The sequence below is a fragment of the Cyprinodon tularosa genome, unplaced genomic scaffold (genome assembly GCF_016077235.1).
Source record: "Cyprinodon tularosa strain WSP-4 unplaced genomic scaffold, ASM1607723v1 ctg31, whole genome shotgun sequence".
Classification (NCBI taxonomy): domain Eukaryota; kingdom Metazoa; phylum Chordata; class Actinopteri; order Cyprinodontiformes; family Cyprinodontidae; genus Cyprinodon; species Cyprinodon tularosa.
Genome location: NW_024039019.1, coordinates 2,859,420 through 2,879,846, shown reverse-complemented (window position 1 = coordinate 2,879,846; position 20,427 = coordinate 2,859,420). Strand labels below are relative to the sequence as shown.

The 20,427-nt window shown below is 35.4% G+C and overlaps 1 protein-coding gene across 1 annotated transcript in view; it reads right to left on the bottom strand.

Annotated features, from left to right (window-relative positions):
- The window catches only part of gabrb4 (gamma-aminobutyric acid type A receptor subunit beta4), an 80,601-nt gene that overhangs the window by 5,817 nt on the left and 54,357 nt on the right, over window positions 1-20,427 (bottom strand). Inside the window, exons 5-9 of the mRNA XM_038292235.1 lie at window positions 9,672-9,754; window positions 4,092-4,229; window positions 3,318-3,470; window positions 954-1,210; window positions 204-293 (exon numbers count right to left, since the gene is read on the bottom strand). Coding sequence (XP_038148163.1) covers window positions 204-293; window positions 954-1,210; window positions 3,318-3,470; window positions 4,092-4,229; window positions 9,672-9,754 — 721 coding nt within the window. The remainder of the gene's footprint in view (window positions 1-203; window positions 294-953; window positions 1,211-3,317; window positions 3,471-4,091; window positions 4,230-9,671; window positions 9,755-20,427) is intronic.

Below are 20,427 nucleotides of genomic sequence, written 5' to 3'. Positions count from 1 at the left end.
CTAACCCCCCCTCCTAACTGCTCAAGCTTAAGCAAAATGCAGGGATGATATGGAATGCAATTTCTTGCATGCAAAATAAATAATTAGCTTCTTTACACATACAAACATTAGCATTTTTAACAAGTAAAACATTGACATTTAATCTGAAAAGTACTCATTATAACACCCATAACTGATAGGATTGCTACAGTAAATACATGTACCCCAACTTTTCTTTGTTCCTCGAGATACAGATTTCTTCGTTGTGTAAATGACCTGAAGGTGTTGGTTTGAAACGGCACGGAAATGGAGTCCTTGCAATGTGAAAGAAAAGTGAAACAAAAAAACTCCATTAAAACGACTAAAACACAGACAGATAATCATAGTTCTCAGGAATTGCACAATGTGTAGGACAGTGGCAGTTAACAGGAAAAACTTTCTGAGAAGGTACAGCATTAAAAGCTTCACACAAAGATTCAGAGAGGGGGCTTCATTCATTCTCACCCATTTAGCAACCAGCTAGGGAAAAACGCCCTAGTTACCATCACTATATTTCTGTATGTTTTCATGCCTTCTTTGATTTTGCTGGAAAATTTCTTTAAATACAAGGTAGTGAAGTGAGAGTGAATAAAGCCTACAGCATCAACATAGACTACAATCTAAATAAGAAATGAGAATGTTTACACCACCGTTGAGTTAGATGAATAGGTATCTCAATGAGAAAGTCTTTGCTCAATATAAAGCAGTCAGTGCTTTAGGGAGAAGCCATGGATGATGGTGGTTGAATGCATATTAGGCTGTGGTGACATCAGTATGCATGTGGCGGATTACTTGGGGAGATTTGTACAAGTGGTTTTACGAAAATTGACTATGGTCAGAAATCTTATATGTAGAAAAGACTTGTTTTCTGCAGAGAGGTAAGACAAAAAAAACAAAAAAATGAGAGAGCGAAGCAGCAGAAGGAAGATGCAAACCTGTTCCCTCAGGCGCTTCTCTTCGTATCTTGTGCGCTCGTTGTTGACTTTGCCCAATCTCTCATTGATTTTCTTCTGTTGTGCAGGGCCCCGGCCAAAGAACACATAATTTACAAAGGCATATTCAAGCAGGGCCAGGAACACGAACACAAAACAGCCCATGAGGTAGACGTCGATGGCTTTCACGTAAGGAATCTTTGGGAGGGTCTCCCTAAGGTGAGTGTTAATTGTGGTCATGGTAAGCACCGTTGTCACACCTTGGGACAAACAAACAAAAAATAAATCTCTGTTAGACACAGAGTTCATGGCCTTGGTAGTCTTTGTTTGTTTATTTCACATATTTCTTTGGCTTTTCATTTCTTCTCTGAAATATTTTCCTTTAAGCTATAAATGGCTTATTAATACAGTTTTTTAACAGTTTAGCCTGAAAGCTTATTTCATTTACATTTTCCCAAAGGTAACTATCAAGATATTAGATACAAACCACAAAACACTTTACCAAGAGAGCAAAGGGCTAAAATACAAAAAATATTTATACTGTAAATTATAGGCAAATACAGTAACACTGTAGAAAGAAATTATGTTTCAATCACTTTTTTGGTGTGTTTCTCAAATATGATGCACTTGACAATGTAAATAGAAGGAATGTAACAGGAAATATGTATCCCCTCTTGTATAAATCGTATAATGTTGTATAATGGTATGATTTTGGTTTGAGGACATAAGGCTTGAGTTTATTGGGTTTAACAATTGACCAAGCATGGCCCTATAGGTTAAAGTCAGAGTTTTACCATTAATTATGAAATAAACAGCCCATTGAAGCCAATTTATGAAAACAGGAGTAATGTAATATTTTCTATTTGTTTTAGTTTAGAATGCGGAAGCAGAGTTTGACCATCTTAGGGTGATCGTGGGCTTTTTCAAGGACAGTTTTATTTAAGACATGTGAAAAGTGTGTTACTGTATTTTAGATCAATGGGAACATCATGTAGAAATATCTGAGATTTATGGTTAAAGATGAATTTTCTTTATTTCAAAATATTCTCAAGAGCCAAGGACAATAGCAAAATCTGTTAAGGGTGGTTTGATTCTGTGTTCCAAAGTTTGATTTTTTGCTTCATCAGTGGTGCCATGCCATTAGTGGGAAATTATCGGACACTTGGAAAGTTCAAAGAGTAAAGCTAAATGGAGTTTTCGTTTTCGGAAAACTGCTTGAAGGAGAAGTACAGCAAATGCCTTAAATTGTAAAAACTATTATATTCAAAGGGTTTTTTGGACTGAACTTTATCACCAATACAGATGTACAAATTCAAGGGATGCAGACACTTAATCCAGGGACTGTATCCCTGACTTAGACACAAAGGAAACTTTAGAATTGTGTTGTCTTTTAACACCACAGAAAAGTTGGTCATTTTCTGCTACATTGACTGCAGCGTCATGAACTGTTTCTCTCCCTCTTCATGACCTCTGACATGATACAAAATGTCTTCCGCAACATCCCTATCACCTATCTAGACAAGTAATGCTTAGGTTTGTTTACATAGATCATTTTATAAATAGTATTTTATTAGTTTGTGTAGGATATTAGGTCAGGCCTAATTTCGAGCATAACAGCGATCTCTACAATTACTACTTTTTCAGCTCTACCTGTCGTAGCTCAAAGATGTCTGCCTCCATAAATGCAAGACCCACATTTATTAGGGATATTATATAAATAGCAACTTCTACGGCAACGCAAAAATACAATATATTGCATTACAGTAAATCCCTGTAATTAGAAGTAATATTTGTTCTAGTAGAGATACAATGCCAACATCAGCAGTAAAACAAGAATAGCAGAACATGTGGGAGACTATCAAGCTATTGCTTTTGACAAATTAAAGTTTCCAATATTAAAACTGGTATCTGGAGATGGCATTATTAGGAAAAAAATAATTTATTTGGACAATTAGACATAGACTCACTTCTAGTAGGAGTGGAAGTACCACTTGGTTAAGTTTCTTTTAGGGTTATTAATCAGCCCACACAATTTAAAATATTAGGGTGGATTACAGTGTGGATTTCCCTGCTGTTCCATTTTTCTTTTTTCTTTTCAAAACAAAAGCCAATTTGTGGCAACATCAAACAGAGGCAAGGAAAATTCAAAATGAGAAACACAGCGAAATGAAATTAAAGAGAGTTGCTTGTAACCTGCAGCTACATGTTCACAGCGTTTACTTGCTTATTTTGCGCCCATAAATGTAGAAGATGTGTGTAGTAACATTTGCACGTGTGACAGCTGTGTTTTGTTTGTTTCTGTGATAATGAGTGGATTCTTATGGGGGCAGTAAGAAGTTTAATAATGTAGCAGAGACTGTGTCTTACCGAGGGCCACACGAGCTGCAGAGGCATCATAATTGATCCAGAAGGAGACCCAGGAGAGGATGGTGATCAAGATGGAGGGCATATATGTCTGCAAGATGAAATAGCCAATGTTCCTCTTAATCCGGAAACTCAATGAAAGCCTCGGATATGAACCTGGTGGAATAGAATAGAGTGATATCTTAGAAAAATCAAAGGAAAAGAAGAAAAACAATCAGAAAGAAAGAAAGAAAGAAAAAGAAAGAAACAAAGAAAGAAAGAAAAAGAAGAAATGTCAACACAAGTCAAGACTTCCAAAGTCTGCACTTTGACAACGCACAGGGTAGTCATTTCTCCATTTGTTCAGATGGAGCAGTTAATTTCCCCAAAGCGATAGATTCCTTTCCAGGGACAAGTTCGATTCCAATTAAACATGGTAGAAAGTCGCAAACACGGCACATTTTTCTGCAAGCCCCTATCTCAGCAGGCAGCTCCAGCATCCCTCTGAGAATTGTCACAGCGAGCTGCTTCTGCTTTTCTTTTGCACTTTCTCTGTCCTATAAACATTACCAAATGAGCATTTAAAAATTGGACGACTGCTGCCCATGCCATTACTTCAGAGTAATATGGCATATATACACAGTAAATGAATCTGGGGAAATTTTGCACCAAGATTCTTGCTCTTGTGTACATTAAAAGTTTGAGCTAAAAACATTACATTCTCAACCTTATATATATATTTTTTCCATTGAGGGTTATGTTTTCATTTTAGGATATTCAGACATTAAATGATGTTACCTGTAGTAAACCTGACCTCCCTGGACACCAAGCGGATGTCCACAATGGAGAACTGAGGTAACTCCAACTTGTCGACCCCGGTCACAGCATTGTCGTCTCCTTGCCAAAAAAATACGATGTCATCTGTTGTATATCCATCTGTGTTAGAGTGCAAACAAATCAAAAGAGAAAGAAGAAGGGGGAATTACTTTATGATGAAGGCTTTATCTGTTCCTTGAGTATGGAAATTACATCAGAACATTGAATCTTTTATCGGTAAAGCTTGGTGGTTTTCACATAGCTGGCTGTTTAAAACACTATAGGCTGATTAAAGAATAGTTATGGTAAATACTCTATGTTGAAGATAGAGATTGCAATCTGACGGGCTTCCATGGTGTGGCCGGTTTTTTAGCCGTGTGGGATGAGAAATGTTTATTTAGAGCTAAAATCAGCATTTCACTTAAATTGGTCTTATACAGTATGTCTTGAACCATTGCTGCCAGCTTTTATACTAATTTTGTACCTGTAACATTACCGAAATTATGCAGTATGCAAATGATTTCTTCCTTCTGACCTTATCCAAAGAGGACCCTAAGAAAGGCTTGGAGCAGTTTGTAGCTGAGTGCAAGATGATGACCTTAATAATGTCCTGCTGCCTCAAAAGGAAGGGAACAAGTATACATATTTACAGCTAAAACAAAGCATTGGACATGAATCCAAACTATAAAACCTTCATTGATATACAGTATGTTCAGTATATAAATAAGGCATAGCAAAGAGAAAATAATTTAAGACAAACAAGTTCAAACTAAGTCTCAACAATGTTGAAAGCTATGGAATAAAGGTTTTTTTTTTAAAGTACACAATGAATGAGCCTCTAATGTGAAGGGTTCTTTCAGAAATAAGGTGCCTCCTTTCCCTCATCTCTGTATTGGCAAGAGCTGCTGAGCAGCTGACCTGTGGTGCCGATGGGGTAAGTTGGGATGGAAGCGCAGGGAGGTAAGGCAGCGTAAGGTAATTCAAAGATTTAAAGTAAAATAGGAACTTTAAAATACACACGCTGCTGGTGGAGCCAGTAGAGCTACAGTCCAACACTTAGCTTTTGGTCATAAACGATGAATAACAAACAAAAGAACAAGGCTGCAGGAACTTTCGGCTATTTGTCAAGGTTGCCCATTAAAACAGAAAATTGAGCATTGTTTGGTTTGAGATGAACTCAGAGTAGAGTCACAGTTCCAAATATTTTTCCAAAGACACCAATAGAGGAGGTTTGTTCCATCTGGAAGGGGGCCTTTTCTAAGGCATTGCTTTGGCTGGAAGCCACCTAGAGTAGATCTCAGAGCAAAGCCAGGATTTGGCGAGGAAAGCCAACTGTTTGTGTTGCTTGACAATGTCTTAGAGCAGGGGTCACCAGAGTGGTGCCCGTGGGCACCAAGGGGCCCTGAAGGACCATACGGGGCCCTCAGCATCTTCTGAAAAAGAGCAACTCCCCATTAGACTAAGTTTAAAATTTTATTTATGCTGCTTCTTTTATTGTTTATCATTCATAGAGTATTTTCTCATATTAATTATTTAAAACAGTTAAGTATTTATAGGGATTTATAAATGGCAATAACTTAAAGCAAATTAGAAATGAAAATAAAAAAAAGAAATAAGTTTATTATCTATCCTCCAATTCATAAGTCAGTATTGGGCTACCCTATGTCCTAATGAGGTTGGTGACCCCTGAGTCATTTAGAGTTATTTAGAAGAGATAGCTGGTAAGAAAAAAAAAGTCTCTATATGACTGATGTAAGTCATGCATGTTTATGACCAATGGATGGTAGTTATAAATATTATTTTAGTTACATAATAAAAATACCAATAAAAATAAAGCCCCTGCTTTCCTCTATGGCAAACTTTTAATAGCATTAAACCATGATGTCATATCAATATAATTCTCATAGCAATCATTGTGCACTTATCATTTTAAATGTTCATAGTTGCGGGAAAGTGGAATTAAAGGAGCGCTGGGGAAACACAAACCATCCAATGCGTACAATTTTCTAGAACAGGTCAAGCTCAGACCTAAATCTGTCAGGCTACAATTGCATGCTCCACTCTCCAGACTCCCATGAAGCTATATCACTGCATGTATTACGACCAGCATGAATATTCATTAACATGTGTCACATGCAACAACGCTGCCATGCATTCTCTACTGGCAATGCAATTGAAAGTGACTACAGCAGTAGATTTATGAGAATAAGCTAGCACGCACTTGATGCAGAGCTTTTTCTCAATCGGGGTAAGTGTTACCACATATCACATCCGCAGCCCTACATACAGACCTGTGTGGCATTAAACCTACTACAGGACTAGGATTCATTACTATTAAATCTCTCTGAGAGGTTATAGAGTAAGAAAATGTGACATTGTCCATGAAATTGAAGCAACTGACTGCCTAATCCATCAAACCGTGGTTAATGCGCACCAGTCACTAGTGCAAAGCCCTCCATGAGGATAAACAGCAGATATTCTGCAACTTTTTAATTCATGGCCTGTCTATATTTCATTGCTGCTTACTCCAGCGCCCCAGAGGTAGCAGTCTGCACTTCTCATGCTGAATAGCCTGTACCAGAAAAAATCTGACGTATTGAGCAAGTCTGCATGACTGATGGCGTGATCATTGAAAATGATCACACAAATGCAGTTTCTAATTACAAAACAAGCTTTTTCTTCTTGAAAAATTAACGATTTATCCACCTGAACCTGAAAATGTCTTGAGGCATTATTCCTCAGTGGTTCTGAGAAAATATTAATCTATGATTACAGTTTGGAAAACTCAGTGTTGAGTTAGTAAATGGGAGGACATTTCATGACGATACTTAAAACTTGCGGGGACATTTACATATTATAGCAATCGCAGTTGATTTTAAAACAGTTGCATACATATATAATATAACCCAGAACAATGCAGAGATAAGTTGCATTTATTTAAGGTATTAATGGATTAATGAGGCCTTTTAAATTATTCGTCCTTTTCACAATGCTTCAGGCTTACAAGACACACCTAGTTCACGTTCAGCAATACTTATACTGACAGGGAAACTTTTTAAAAATACATTTCTTACAGTGCCTTTCAATGGTTTTTATGTACATTAATCTTCTTTAAATCTGGTCATGTTACAAACTAAACCAGCACAGGAATATTGAAGCATGCTTGTTTAAAATTGTTTGAGGTTAATTTTTTACTCTCTGGACCTCTGTCATCCAATCCCCGTCATAATAAAACTTGGCTTTGGTGAAAATATGGTTAGATGGATTAAAACCTATTTAACAAAACATATCCAGTTTGTTTGATGGGATTCGTTTTTGTCAGATCTGGTCACAATGAGCCAGGAGGACCCACTATAGGCTATTTGGGTGCACCTGCTCCTCTAACCCTATATAAATCAAATATCTGACAAGCTTAACTTCTTCTCTTTTATCTTATGGAGGCTGATGAGAGCTTTATACAAATTGCATGATGTCCATACAGAGTCAGGAAAGATAGGTCTGTCTTATTTTGGCCCATGGTTTTAGAGTCATCTGCAGTTGAGATTAAACTTTTAATTTCTGTAACTATTTTCAAGCAAACGATCAGAGGTTTCAGACAAATCTTTCACACATATTTAGGTGCAGACACACTTACAGAAACACTAACATTTAAATGTTTTAATCTCTCGGTTTAATTGTTTAATACTTTGTTGTTTTTGTTAACGATCTAGCAAAAAAAAATACAAACAATTAAGTGTTTCATTTAGTGTATTATTATTTTATGCTTTGTTTTTTTTGGGGGTGTGAGTGATCCTAAAATACTGCTCATTTTTGTAAATGTAATGGCTTGTTTGCCTTTTACATTGTGCTTTGCCAGGGCATCCTTCTCAATGGATTTATTTTTTTCCTGGCAAAATAAAGTTTAAGAAAAAAAAAAAAAGTTACAATCCTTTTATATTAGGACCCAAAAATAAAACATTTGCAGCCAATTCCTCTTTCATCCAAGCACAGCTCAGTATATACTTAGGTTTTAAAGCTTTGGGTTTAAAACTAGTTTGGTAAGTTTTTAGCTTAGGTTTCAATCAGGAAAAAGCAAAGTAGAGTTGCCACTATATAAGAATTTCTATTATATTGGTGAAGGGTATGAGCTGGATGGATGGATATTTTTTAGGAACAGTGATATTTAGATTCTGGTTTATGTTTTTTTTTTTTAAGAGTAATTTGGTTAAGAAGCCAAGAGACTCTAGTTATCTCTTGAGGAGCTTCAGAAATACACAGTCATGTTGGCGAAATCTGTCAACTTAATGTGAAAAGTTTGTGAAGCCCATACTGTAACCTTGGCCTATACAGAAAAAGTTAATTGCTAGAATAAAGCAAGAAGTCCTGTTTTCACATAGACACAGGCCGTACAGGGGGGATGTAGCAAATGTGGCAGAAAATAAACATTATACAAGCAATACTAAAATAAAACCTATTTGATGCTTCAAGAGCTTAAGGGATGAGGCAGAACTATACTTTCAAGCAGAGCTCATCTTTCCTGGACAAAGGCACCTAGTATGGAGCTAGTTTATTCTGTTATTACAGCTGCCAAACCATTGGGAGTGTCATGAGACTTTAGATTTTGTCTGAGAATGCAACCTACAAGCCAAGGGAGATCAAACACTTGCCAGCAGCCGCATTGCTAAGCAACAGACAGCATAACAACTATAATTTCGTATTACTACCATAGTGGCTTGCTAAGTACAAAGAGATGCATTCTTTCTGCATTTGGGTTGTACCAAGTGCGGTTTATATCTAAACCTGTAGCAAACAGTACCAGAGTCCATTTGAAAGAGAACAATGACTACCTGAAAATAGGGTCTTGGTCCATTTGTTTGGTCTGAACCAGAATTTGCTGGCTGCTTTCATACCCACACAAAAGTTCCAGACCAAGGGGGGAAAGAAATTTTGGCCTGTTAAAGGCAGACCAAATGTGTCAAATGTGAATACGAATAAGTAAATTGTAACCAATTTGTTTGTATGATGCGATTGAATTGGCTTTGTGAAACGTCTTGAAATGTCTTTTGAGTCAAAGTTATAGAAATGAACTGGCATTAAATAAACATTGGCTGCACAGTGGTGCAGTTTGTAGGTTCTTGGTTCGATTCTTTCTGTATGGAATTGGAATATTCTCCCCATCCATGTGGGGGCTCTCTCAAGCTGTTAAAAACATCACAGTTATGTTAAATGGCTTCTCTAAACAGGAAAAAATACTTTGATCCAAAATGATCAGATAAAACTTAGCAAAGCTCATACACGGTTGTTGGTGATTTTGTCCTAAGAGCCCAAAGAGGAATTTAAATGCCAGACACAATGAAAGTTTGCACAATCCTCAAAGCCATGCTATCCTGTCTAACAAAGTCTGACATATTTTGCGCTGAACATTTGTTAAACTGGCGTCCTCAAACTGTAGAATGACTACATGTGGTTCAGCCACAAACATGAGCTTCATACTGATCATGTCATACGCTTCCATGGGTTCATGAAAATAAAAATCATTTGGAACGAAGAGACAAAATGTTCAGTGAAATATGAAAAACTTACAGCTTTCAATTTCCAGAGTGCAGTTCTGTTCATCAAGAGGGTACCTCCTTAAATCCATCATGCAGGCAGCGGTAGTTGTTATTCTAAGGACAGAGTAGAAAGACATGAAGTTACGGGTCAACATATAGAGTGATGATATCAGCAAGAGATCAGTCTTCAGCGACATTAATCTACAATAACAGTGCTTACAGGACTCAAAACTAACGATTTTGATGTTTGTTCAAAATATGCCTATAGAAATTAGACAATACAACATTTCAATGGATTTGAGTTGGTGGGAAAACTTTTTATTATTTTAAAGTAATGGTATCTCCAAGTTCTCTTCTATATGGAATATTTAGCATTCTCAAAAAAGTCTAGTAATGTACCGTTTTCTTATATACAGCCCATATCGCTTTGCTTCAGTTTTATTTCTTGACAGCTTTTATTTATTGCCACTGTCGAGAAGCGGATTTCTGCAAGGTAGCTTTAGAAAAGATGTATGCATAGCAGTTTATTAGTGTCAGTAATAATTTCCAGCCGCCTCGGAAAAAAACAGCTTTTGCAACAAATTACGCATATAGGGGGTCCTTTGCATTTAGCTGAGACATTTACCCGTACAGCAAATTTAAGCAATTACATTTTTTGCTGTTGATGCCAGTTGCTATGTGTTCATCATACTGACTCTCATTAACTTCCTGCCCTCTCTTGCTATTCCTTTAAGAATGTATTACAAAAAAAAATACGAATTTTGATGTGCACAACATGCATCTTTTTTATGTGTATAGGTCATTACACAAGCCATATAAAGTTTTACTCTTCACAGAGTGCAACTCATTTTTTTTCAATCATGCAAGCTACAAATATAAAGTTTTAAGGTTTTACATTGGTGCAGTAAACAAATGTACACAGCCATGTACAATACCCTGAATTACTAATGCAAGAGATAATAAGCTGTTTGCCTTGTAAAATATTGCTCGAATACAGAGTCTGTAAATTGTTCACGGTGGCTTGCCCATAGTTCTGTCGGCAGGTAATTGGAAAACAAAATATGTTCCTCTGAAACTGATTCGGGCAGATTTATGCAGAGGCATGTACGCCTTCTGTGACCATGATGAGAAAAAAAGGCTCTATGAAGTCAAAAGACATTAATGCATGAACCAAAAAGTGTGACAGGTATGAGATGCATTCTTCTGCACAAGCACAAAGCTGCTCAAACTGCATTCGGTTCTGCTCTCCTGCACTGCACCCTCCTGCTGCCTCTTAGTGTCTACCTGCTAAGAGCTACTATTGTTGCCCATTGTGAAGAGATAAAGCCTAATTACATTAATAACAAAGGTTACTCGGCAAACATGATTTAAGGCTAAAAGTTTGACTAAAGCATATATATATATTTTAAGAGTTGGCATGCATTAGACTCTGAAAAGATGAGGGCCCATTTTGTTTTCTAAATCACTCATTCATTGTTACTCTTTGAGAAAAGCTTGAAGAAGGCTAAGAAAGGTTCATAGGTTCAGCTGAATGTTCTTTGCTAGAGTAATAACCCAAATTAAGTTATTCCACATATATAATGGGGGATATAAGAAAGAAACCCATAAAGTTTAAAAAACGGAAGAAATATATCAGAAAAATGTAAATGAATTTAATTAATTTCAATTGAAGTTATTTATATAGCACTAACTCACAACACATATCATCTCGAGTTACTTTGCAAAGACAATTCAACCAGATCATACGGTCAGACTGGTTCTAAAGGAAATCTATAATCATCAACATCGTCATTGGATTATTCAGCAAAGGTATCACAACTGCATCTCCAGCCCATAAAAATATAATGGATAAAGATAGCATATTCAAATGTATTTATTATTTTGGATCTTTGTTCGGCAAGGTTCCTAATCAAAAACATCTTTTAAAATGTAAAGTTATTGTTGTAAAAAAAAACAAAATAAAAACCAATATCTATCTTCTAAACATCAAACCAACTTAACAAATCTACAGTCAAAGCTTTCTCCCCCACAAAATCTGATCTATTAGCATTGCCAAGATAAGAAAGTAGTCAGGGTATTTTATGTTAAAAAAATCTTAAAGATATATGTAGTATTGTAGAGTCAAACAAAACAAATGCAGACTCAAATAAATACCAATGTGGTTAACATATGTAGGACTAGCTCTAAAGGATAAATATGGACTATATTAAATGCTGCGCAATGGCGACCAGGGTGTACCTAACCTTGCTTACACCTGCTAGACTAGGAGGCAGGTTGAATTTTGTGGATTAAGCAACTATTATATTACAATTGCAATTATCTGTCATTTTAAAAATGTTAATAGTAAACCTAAATGCTGAATGTTTAAGTTTATTTATTAAGTCAAATATGGCTTGTACTATCTTGGTTTAATATATATTTTTGAAGACTTTTTCGTAAAATATTAGTGTTCAGAGTTATAACAACAGTATCTTAATAAGGTAGCAGCGCTCCAGATGTTCACAGTCAATTACTGAAGTACAAACATCAGAAGTCTAATGAAATCGCTGAAAGTCGGCCTTGAGTTTCTTATTCATCAATGTTAGCAATAGGCCTAGCTCTCAAGGTACAAGATAAACAGCAGACCTTAAATTAGATTTAGGTACTAGATCTACCAATCTTAGATTTCGCTTTGTTTACCCTTCTCTTGGTCTTCACATAATATGCAAAGAAGAAGAAATCGACAACACTTTCAGTGTAAACGTCCAGCAATCATTATAAATATGGCTGCACCTCGCAACTGGAGAAGGGTGCCACTTAATTCCTACACAGCTAGATCAAAATTTAAGATTTTCCCAGCTGATATTTTCTCTGTTAAAGTAAAAAAAGAAATGTTTGGCACTTACCAGTGATTAACTGTAGACACACCATTCTATTTCTAATTACGATTAGCAAGACCACGGTCTCTTTCTTTAGGTGTTGCTAATAATTGTTTGTGAAGCAGCAACCCTGTCTACCACATAATGTGGAAATTAACTTTTTTTTTACTATAAATCTTCCATTTTATAATTTCTCCTTAATACGCATACAAACCATTCCCCTGATGTAAACAAGTCACAGAATAAATGGAGGACCTCATTGTATTTTCCCCTTTGCCTGGAGGTCTGCATTGACCAACTGGTCCAAGTCTTTTTTCTGATACTTAACAAGTCTTTAAAGCTGTGTGAGGATTCTTCCTACTTCAAATATTTTATCATAATCCAGTGATAATACATCATCACCAATTCAGTTATGTCTACAAATAGGATTGTAAAGATTGACCTACCCTTCTTCCCTTTACCTTTTTTAGGATTTTTACAGATCTAGGGTCAGGAAAAGGTATGCTAACATACCCCAATAACAACTGGGGGTACCTCTGCGATTTAAATATTGCATTTTCTTAAATTGCGATTAAATTTCCCAACCCTAACATTTACTTTTTCAATAATATTTGTTATCCAAGGAAATACCCTGCTTCCTGGAGTAAAAATACCGTTTATACCGAAGGAAGCAAAAAGTATTCACTCCCTCACAGATCCTTCTTAAATAAAACAGATCAACAACTGACTATATATCATCAGACAAAGATAACCTGTGTAAATACAAATGCAGCTGTATATGTAGTTTTCTTTCAAACCTATGATCTCTTCCTGTTAAGCCATCTATCAAATGTGATTAGCCAGTTTTTGGCTCAATTCTTGCAGATACGGCCAGTCGTAGATCTGTTAGATCTGCAGGATCATAGGACTCCTTAAATAGAGCTCAGCTCAAATCAACAAGTAGGCAAATCAATTGCCAAAAGCAACACTTCTTGTCCCGTCTAATGATATTCATGAGCAGATAAGTCTGGATTGCAGTCGATCAAATTGATCAGTTTGGAAGGGCTTAGAAAAAATCTTTACACCACCACACCCACTATTCACTTTTCAGAAGCATACAGGATTTGATGTGTCAATCTGTGCCAACCTGACATAACAAAAAAGTAAAAAAAAAAAAAAAAAAACACTGGACTTTCCTTTCCAAGTTCGATGACATTTCGCTTCCCACCCAGAAACTTTTCTTAATTAAAAATGTCTAAAGTAGCGTTAAGTTCCAGGCTTTACAGGGTAGCCCAAAAAAAAAACCTTGTTATGGCTTAGGAAACATGCAAACTGAACCAAAAACAAATACAGTTACCTCTAACGGTACTGAAATTCTCTGTCTACTTGTATAACATTTATGTTTATGATTTTGCAAAAAAAAAAAAAAAAAGAGCAAATCTGAACCAGGATTCATATGGAACAAATCTCTGCAAATGTTTCCCCAAGGGAAAACAAAAAGTAAACTATTAACGACTTTGCAATACATTATCTCATACACCGTTTCCATTTAGTCTAAAAGCAAAATTCCAAACATCTTGATGCTAGGTGGGGAAAAAAGGCAGAAGAATCAGAGACAGCTGCATGAAGCAGTGGACCATAAAGAATGCTTGGATCCCCTGGCAGAAGCACAGCGGAAATAAAACTGACTTTATATGTGGCAGTTAACAAGTCAGGAGAGAGTCATCACTTGAGCAGACTCGAGTTGGGACAGCTCGCAGCAAAGGGTTTGGGATTTGAACTTGTCAGCAGATGTAGGTCAGCAAATTACAGTCCCATCAGAGCTGATCCACAGTCTCCGACCTGGGCAACACAGCTGTCCGATGCTCAGGACATTTTACCTTTGTATATTTCAAGATGTTGGAGATTTGTATGTGGATCCAAAGACAGTCTCATGAAAAACAACTCATAAACAGATGTATTAACACAAATTAAGGCCTAACACCCATGGGGGGAGAACAGCTAAGTGGGGTATGGTCTCAAGAAATTCAGGGACTTTACATTAGAAATGCAGCACTGAACTTTACCATGACTCGGTTGGCATGCTCAACCAAGTTTTTTTTTTCTTTCTTTTTTTCTAGTGTTTAATCAATGTTTTAATCCCACGCAGTCTATTTCTGTAGTCGTCTTTGTGTGGTTGCTTCCCTACCACAGAAGATCATTGTACTATTAGAGGCACTTGGCTTCATAAACACAGGAAAAAAGAGAACAGAGTCTGGAATAGATAAAAAGAAAACACAATCTGGTCAGAGCTTAGCTCAACAAAGCCTCCAATGCTCTCAGGGCCCACTACATTATCAAACAAGCTCCATCAGTCTGCTAATGATGAGTCAGCTTCTCATTTCACAGGCAAGGTAGGACTATCAACTCCATCCGTTTCACATTGTCAGACTTCTTTAACTGATGTTTAACACTATTCTCTGCATCCTAATGATCTTTTTTTCTTACAGATCTCAGAACAACTGAGATCTGTAAGTTCAGGCCAATTAAATAATTATGTATTGTGATTATATCTACAGGTGCATCAGCACTCTTCCATCTGTCACTGTCCAATTTTTTGCTTGGGATAATGTCCACACTAATACTTACTATTGCTAAAGGTAACAAAATTAATTCACAGTTGATTACTACACATGGTGGAAGGTTTAATGGGACTTTGTCATGTAGTTAGATATTAGAAATCACTCTCTTTCTTTTTAAGTAACAATAAAATAACCACTGAACCTATAAGAAAAGAACGATTTGGTCAATTTGTATTTTTGTATAATTATTTTCTTAAAAGGTTATAAGCAGATATTACCTTTCTGCAATATTTAACCTGCTTATTAAATGCATTTAGTGTATTTCTTCAAGAACTTACTTTAATAGCTGATGTAATAATGAGCCAGGCTTTATTTGATTCCTAAATAATGAAGTAAAAAAAAAAAAATAGTATTCCTTACAAATCAGAGTTCTGTTAAAAAGATATTCAAAAATCATTTTGCAGCAAATAAATGGGATTTGATTTAAACTTGAACTGATCACAATTAATTTCAAAGCTATTAACTATATTGGCTGTCAGTCGATATGCACCTCCATCTCTTTTAGAGGCTGAACTAATGTTTTGCGTCTTGTCTGTCTGTAATTTTGCCTGGTCAGACTTAATCCACATGTAAAAAAAAATAATAATAAATAAAAATATAGACTGTAAAATGCAAACTTAATTGTCTGCAATCATTAGATTGGTTGTAACTATTATTATCTCTCTACACCTCTATTATTATTAGCAGAGTTGTAGAGAGGACCCCAAATTGGACTCAAGTAAGCATAGTACTATTTTTAACATATTTTTACTTATCAAAGTAAAAGAAAAATTATTGAGACACGAGTAAAAATGTCAAAAGTAATTGATACAATATTACTAATCATAACATCTAATTTACTTTAAACAATCATTTAATAAGACAGACCAAAACACAAAACTGGTGTTTTTAGAGTGAAATTAAATAATGAACAGGAATGAAAAATGTATAGGAAAATGATGAACTCCGGAAGAATAAACACTTCTCCGAATTGAAATTTTTCAACGCGAAACCTCTGAAACCAGTACTTACTATAACATACTATGAGTATATGTTAGAGCAGAAAATTCAGCTAATGTAGAATGAACAAAGCCTTTGTACAAAAAAGAAAAGTCATTTTAGAAAACCCTAACTGTCTGTGTATTTTAATTTTAAATGTTCCTGTTGTTTGTTCCGTAATTGTATTCATTGTAGGTAGATTAGCCAAAGCATATACTTAAGTAAAAGTATTGATACTTTATAAAAATGTTAGTCAAGTAAAAGTAAAAGCCATGGTGCAGTAAAACAACTCCTAAAACTGCTGTTTGGTCAAGAAGTTAATCAAGGAGACGTAACAAGTTAGAACCTAAAACTGGTTCTTAATCTATATTTTTTATTTTATGTTAGATATTTAATAACTTTCTTCATTTTCAATTGATTATTTTTTTCATGAATTTTGAAATATTTCATAACTAAATTGTTGTTTTACTACATAATTTGAGAAACTACTTATTTTCTTCTTAATTGAGCAAATCTAAATTAATTAGATAAACTTACCTATAGTAAGTTACTTTTAATAAGAGCGGATATTGAAAGTAATTGGCTGTAGCTGTTGTTTTACTAAATTTGAGCGAATATGCTTTCTTTCTCAGCTAGAAATCTAAATACACAAATGACTGAAAAAAAAAATGTCAACCTTACTATTCAGTGCCAGATAATATAGATAAATTAAATAAAAAAGAAAGAAAAGAGTTTTAAAAAGAGGTCATGTCAGCTCATACTGGGAGTGGGTGCTAAAATAAAACTGGTTGATCAAGGCAACTCAAGTTAAAATCACAACAAAGAGCCTGTCTTAAGATAATTCAAGTCTAAAAATAAAGATAAACAAAAGAACTAGCACATCTCCCAGTGACTGACTAAAGAACCACACAAAGAGTTTTATGTGCTTGTGACTTTTCTCGGTTTGAGTTCTGCCGTACACGGAGGGGGCCAGTTCAAACAACCAGCCTTAAAATGTAGCACACACTGTGTTTAATAGCCAAAGCTGAGTACAGTGAAATGTAAATTAATCAGTGTAAAAACTATAAACATCTATTGTTAGATGTGCCATTTGTTCTGGGGAAAAAAAAAAGATTCCCCATACAACCCCGAAGCAAAGTCAAACACTTTAACAAAGCGCTTTAATTATATGCTTGCAGGAGGCTTGTAAAAGGTCCTGGAAACACCACTGGATATATATTATGAGATGCTGCTAATTACAGAACAGTGTAAAAAATGATCTGGAGGACAGATCCAAGGACTTGAAGTCATTGGCCATACCCTACTGTGAGAAACCATCACTAGAAATGAGTTCTATTTAAACTTTTTGATATTAACTTTATTCCCTGACAACTATATTTCCATAAATCAAAGTTAAAGAAAAGAAAATCGTTTTGAAAGCTAAAGCAGGCACCTTGCATTATCAAGGCTGTCTGGTTGAATTATCGCCACCAACCTTTAGGTCCAACCAAAGCAACTAACTGCACTATATTTGATCTTATTTTTTTAATCTTCAATACCCATGGTCACCACAATTCATGTCTAATCAGATGGAAATAATTATGGAAAGATGAACTGATTAGTTGCAACCAGACATCTACATGTAGCTAACAGATCTTATATAGGGAGGGATAAATTTACCACTCACTCTGAGCCTCTGCTATAACTATAGTTGGTCTATTTAAAAAGCCAATTATCTCTATTTTATAACATGCAATTAAAAAGAAGCGGTCAATTTAGGTAATCTTTTAATTTTAATGATTGTGGCAGAATGCCTATCACTAACACTGTAGTTAAAGTATCACTTCCTATATGCATTTTCTAATGTTGCAGACACAAGCTTCATGTTATGTGAGATAGGCAAGCAAAAGCATTTCCAGCTCTGTAAAATGTAAAGAAAAGGATAACCTTTTTTAATCAAAAAAAACAAAACACAACTGAATAGTGTGGTGTACACATTTTTTTCTGCTTGTCACTGCAAATATAGCTGTGCTTTTGCATATACCTGCTTTGCCTGCTGAGAGGATACAATTTTTTTCATGTTGTCCTTTGCAAAATAGCTAAAAAAAAAATAGCTCAGTCAGATTGGTTTGTGAGCATCTATGAATGTCCATATTCAAGTCCTGCGACCCATATATGGATTCATTAAGGTCAGGACTTTGTAAGAGCTCACATAAATAGGAATAAACTTGGATCAAAACTATTCCACTGTAGCATTTAATGGATTCAGCTCTTTTGTGCCATGAACTCTGATCAGTGTTTCTGCTTAGAACAGGCATCCCCATGCATAACGGGTATGGAAAATGTTCAATTTGCAAATCAACTTTGTGTTCTTGGTCCTTATGATTTAGTTTTTCTAATGTTCTTTAAATGCAGCTTGTGTGACAACATGTGTTTTAGACGTATCCAAGATTGAAAAAGAACAAACTGAAGAATATGAGAATTGTGCTAAATTACAGTGGATCTGAATTACATGTGATCTGAATAAACGTTCCTAGCTGCTCCGCTCAGTGCTCCCAAAGGCTCCTCTGAACCCAGAGAAATACAAGCAAGGCAAAATAATATCAGGGTTCCAGGCAGGATTCTATTCCAGCATCGGGATGAGGTTGGGAGCTTTACATGCGCAGAACAATTTCAGTTTCAGCCCACCTCTTAACAAATCAGAGCATCTCCATGTGACAAATAGCTCATTATGTTCCCTCACTGCACAGATAGTTAGATAGCATATTCGCATCATTCAGAAACGCACTTAAATGTTGCTACTCTGCAGCTTTTTTGTGTTTCTTCATGTTGCAATATCAAACTTTATAGACTGTGTAAATTCATAGCCACCTGGGTAATGGCAAGCACAAAAAAAACTTAACTCGAGAGTCTGGTTGCTTCTGATTTATGCATGTTTTGCGATCAAACTTTAATGTGTTTTATTTGGATTAAGTGTAATAGGTTAAATCACAGCAGTGGATAAATGTGAGGTGGATAAAACAATTATACACAGTTTTTCCAAATGTTTAAGATGTTTAAAAAAGACTCCTGTACACTAGACCTTCATCAGGAATGTAATAAAAATGGCTGCAGAGGACACTGGTAAAGACCTTCATCATGTATGCCTGATGAAGGTCTAGTACAAGAACACTGCAAATAAAAATGCCTTATGCAAGCTGGACAGTTTGTGGTCGTTTTTTAATTTTTTAATTTTGATCCCTTTTCTCTTATGCACCTCTCATGTTATTTTGATGTCCAAAGTGCACTATTAAATGGTAAAATAATGTAAAATCAGAACAGTGTGACATAGTGTATGTTTGTAATTAGCCCCTATAAACATGATACCCCTAAATGAGGTGCAATGCAACCAAGAGTTTTTCAGAATTCAAATCTCATAAATCCAGTTGTTCTGTAAAGGCTCCAGAAGTTTTTTTAAATAATTCAAAGCTGTCTATAAAGTTGTCCCATTTCTTTTTGATCCTTTTTGTTTATTATTGTTATTATTATAATTTTTTTCCCCGGTGTACTATGTGTTTTAAATAAGATAATTTGACAATAGAATGTGTGCATTTAGTCTTAATTTAAATATTAATATAAATGTAAATTGTCTTGTTCCATTGGCAAAGTGTTTCACATACCTCCTAAATTCAAGAAATATCAACTTCATTTAAGAAAAAATTACTTCTTTAGATAATTTTTTTTTTGCTGTACAAATAATCAGGTCAAATGTCATAGAAACACATTTTCCAATTTAAAAAATGTGATCTCTCTGCTTTGATCCCATTTTTATTTAAACTAGATTTCATAAAGTAATTCATGCAATTATAATTCAGTCTGCAGATCTCCTTTCAATAAGTACTGCTGCACGTGCACATTTAGCCAGCCCACTTCTTCATGTGGTTTGTATGAGATACCCAAGCAGGATATATAAAAAGAGGAATGATGATGATGTTGATCTATAATAACCATTGTTACATATGGAGGTTGACAGTTGAGATCAGCAAGCTTGAGAACTCCCTCCTTGCTGTGAGGTTCATCACCATCTTGTGACATCATTTCTTGTTCCTTTTTTCTACATCGCATAACTACAATATATCTCATTGTCTCTCAAAGTGATTTAGGGAAAATTATTCACATATTTTACTCATCACAGCTACTGTAATGCCCTCTTTACGGGTCGCAATAGATCTTTTATTTTACTCCTCCTATGCCTGACTTATTACAAAATCCTTATTATCCGATTAGATTTTCACATTTTTGTTCACACCTGTGGTGCTTCAAATGATTATTTGAGTCAACATTTTTTTTTCCCACTTCTTTTATATATTTCTCATATGTTCTTTTAATTTAC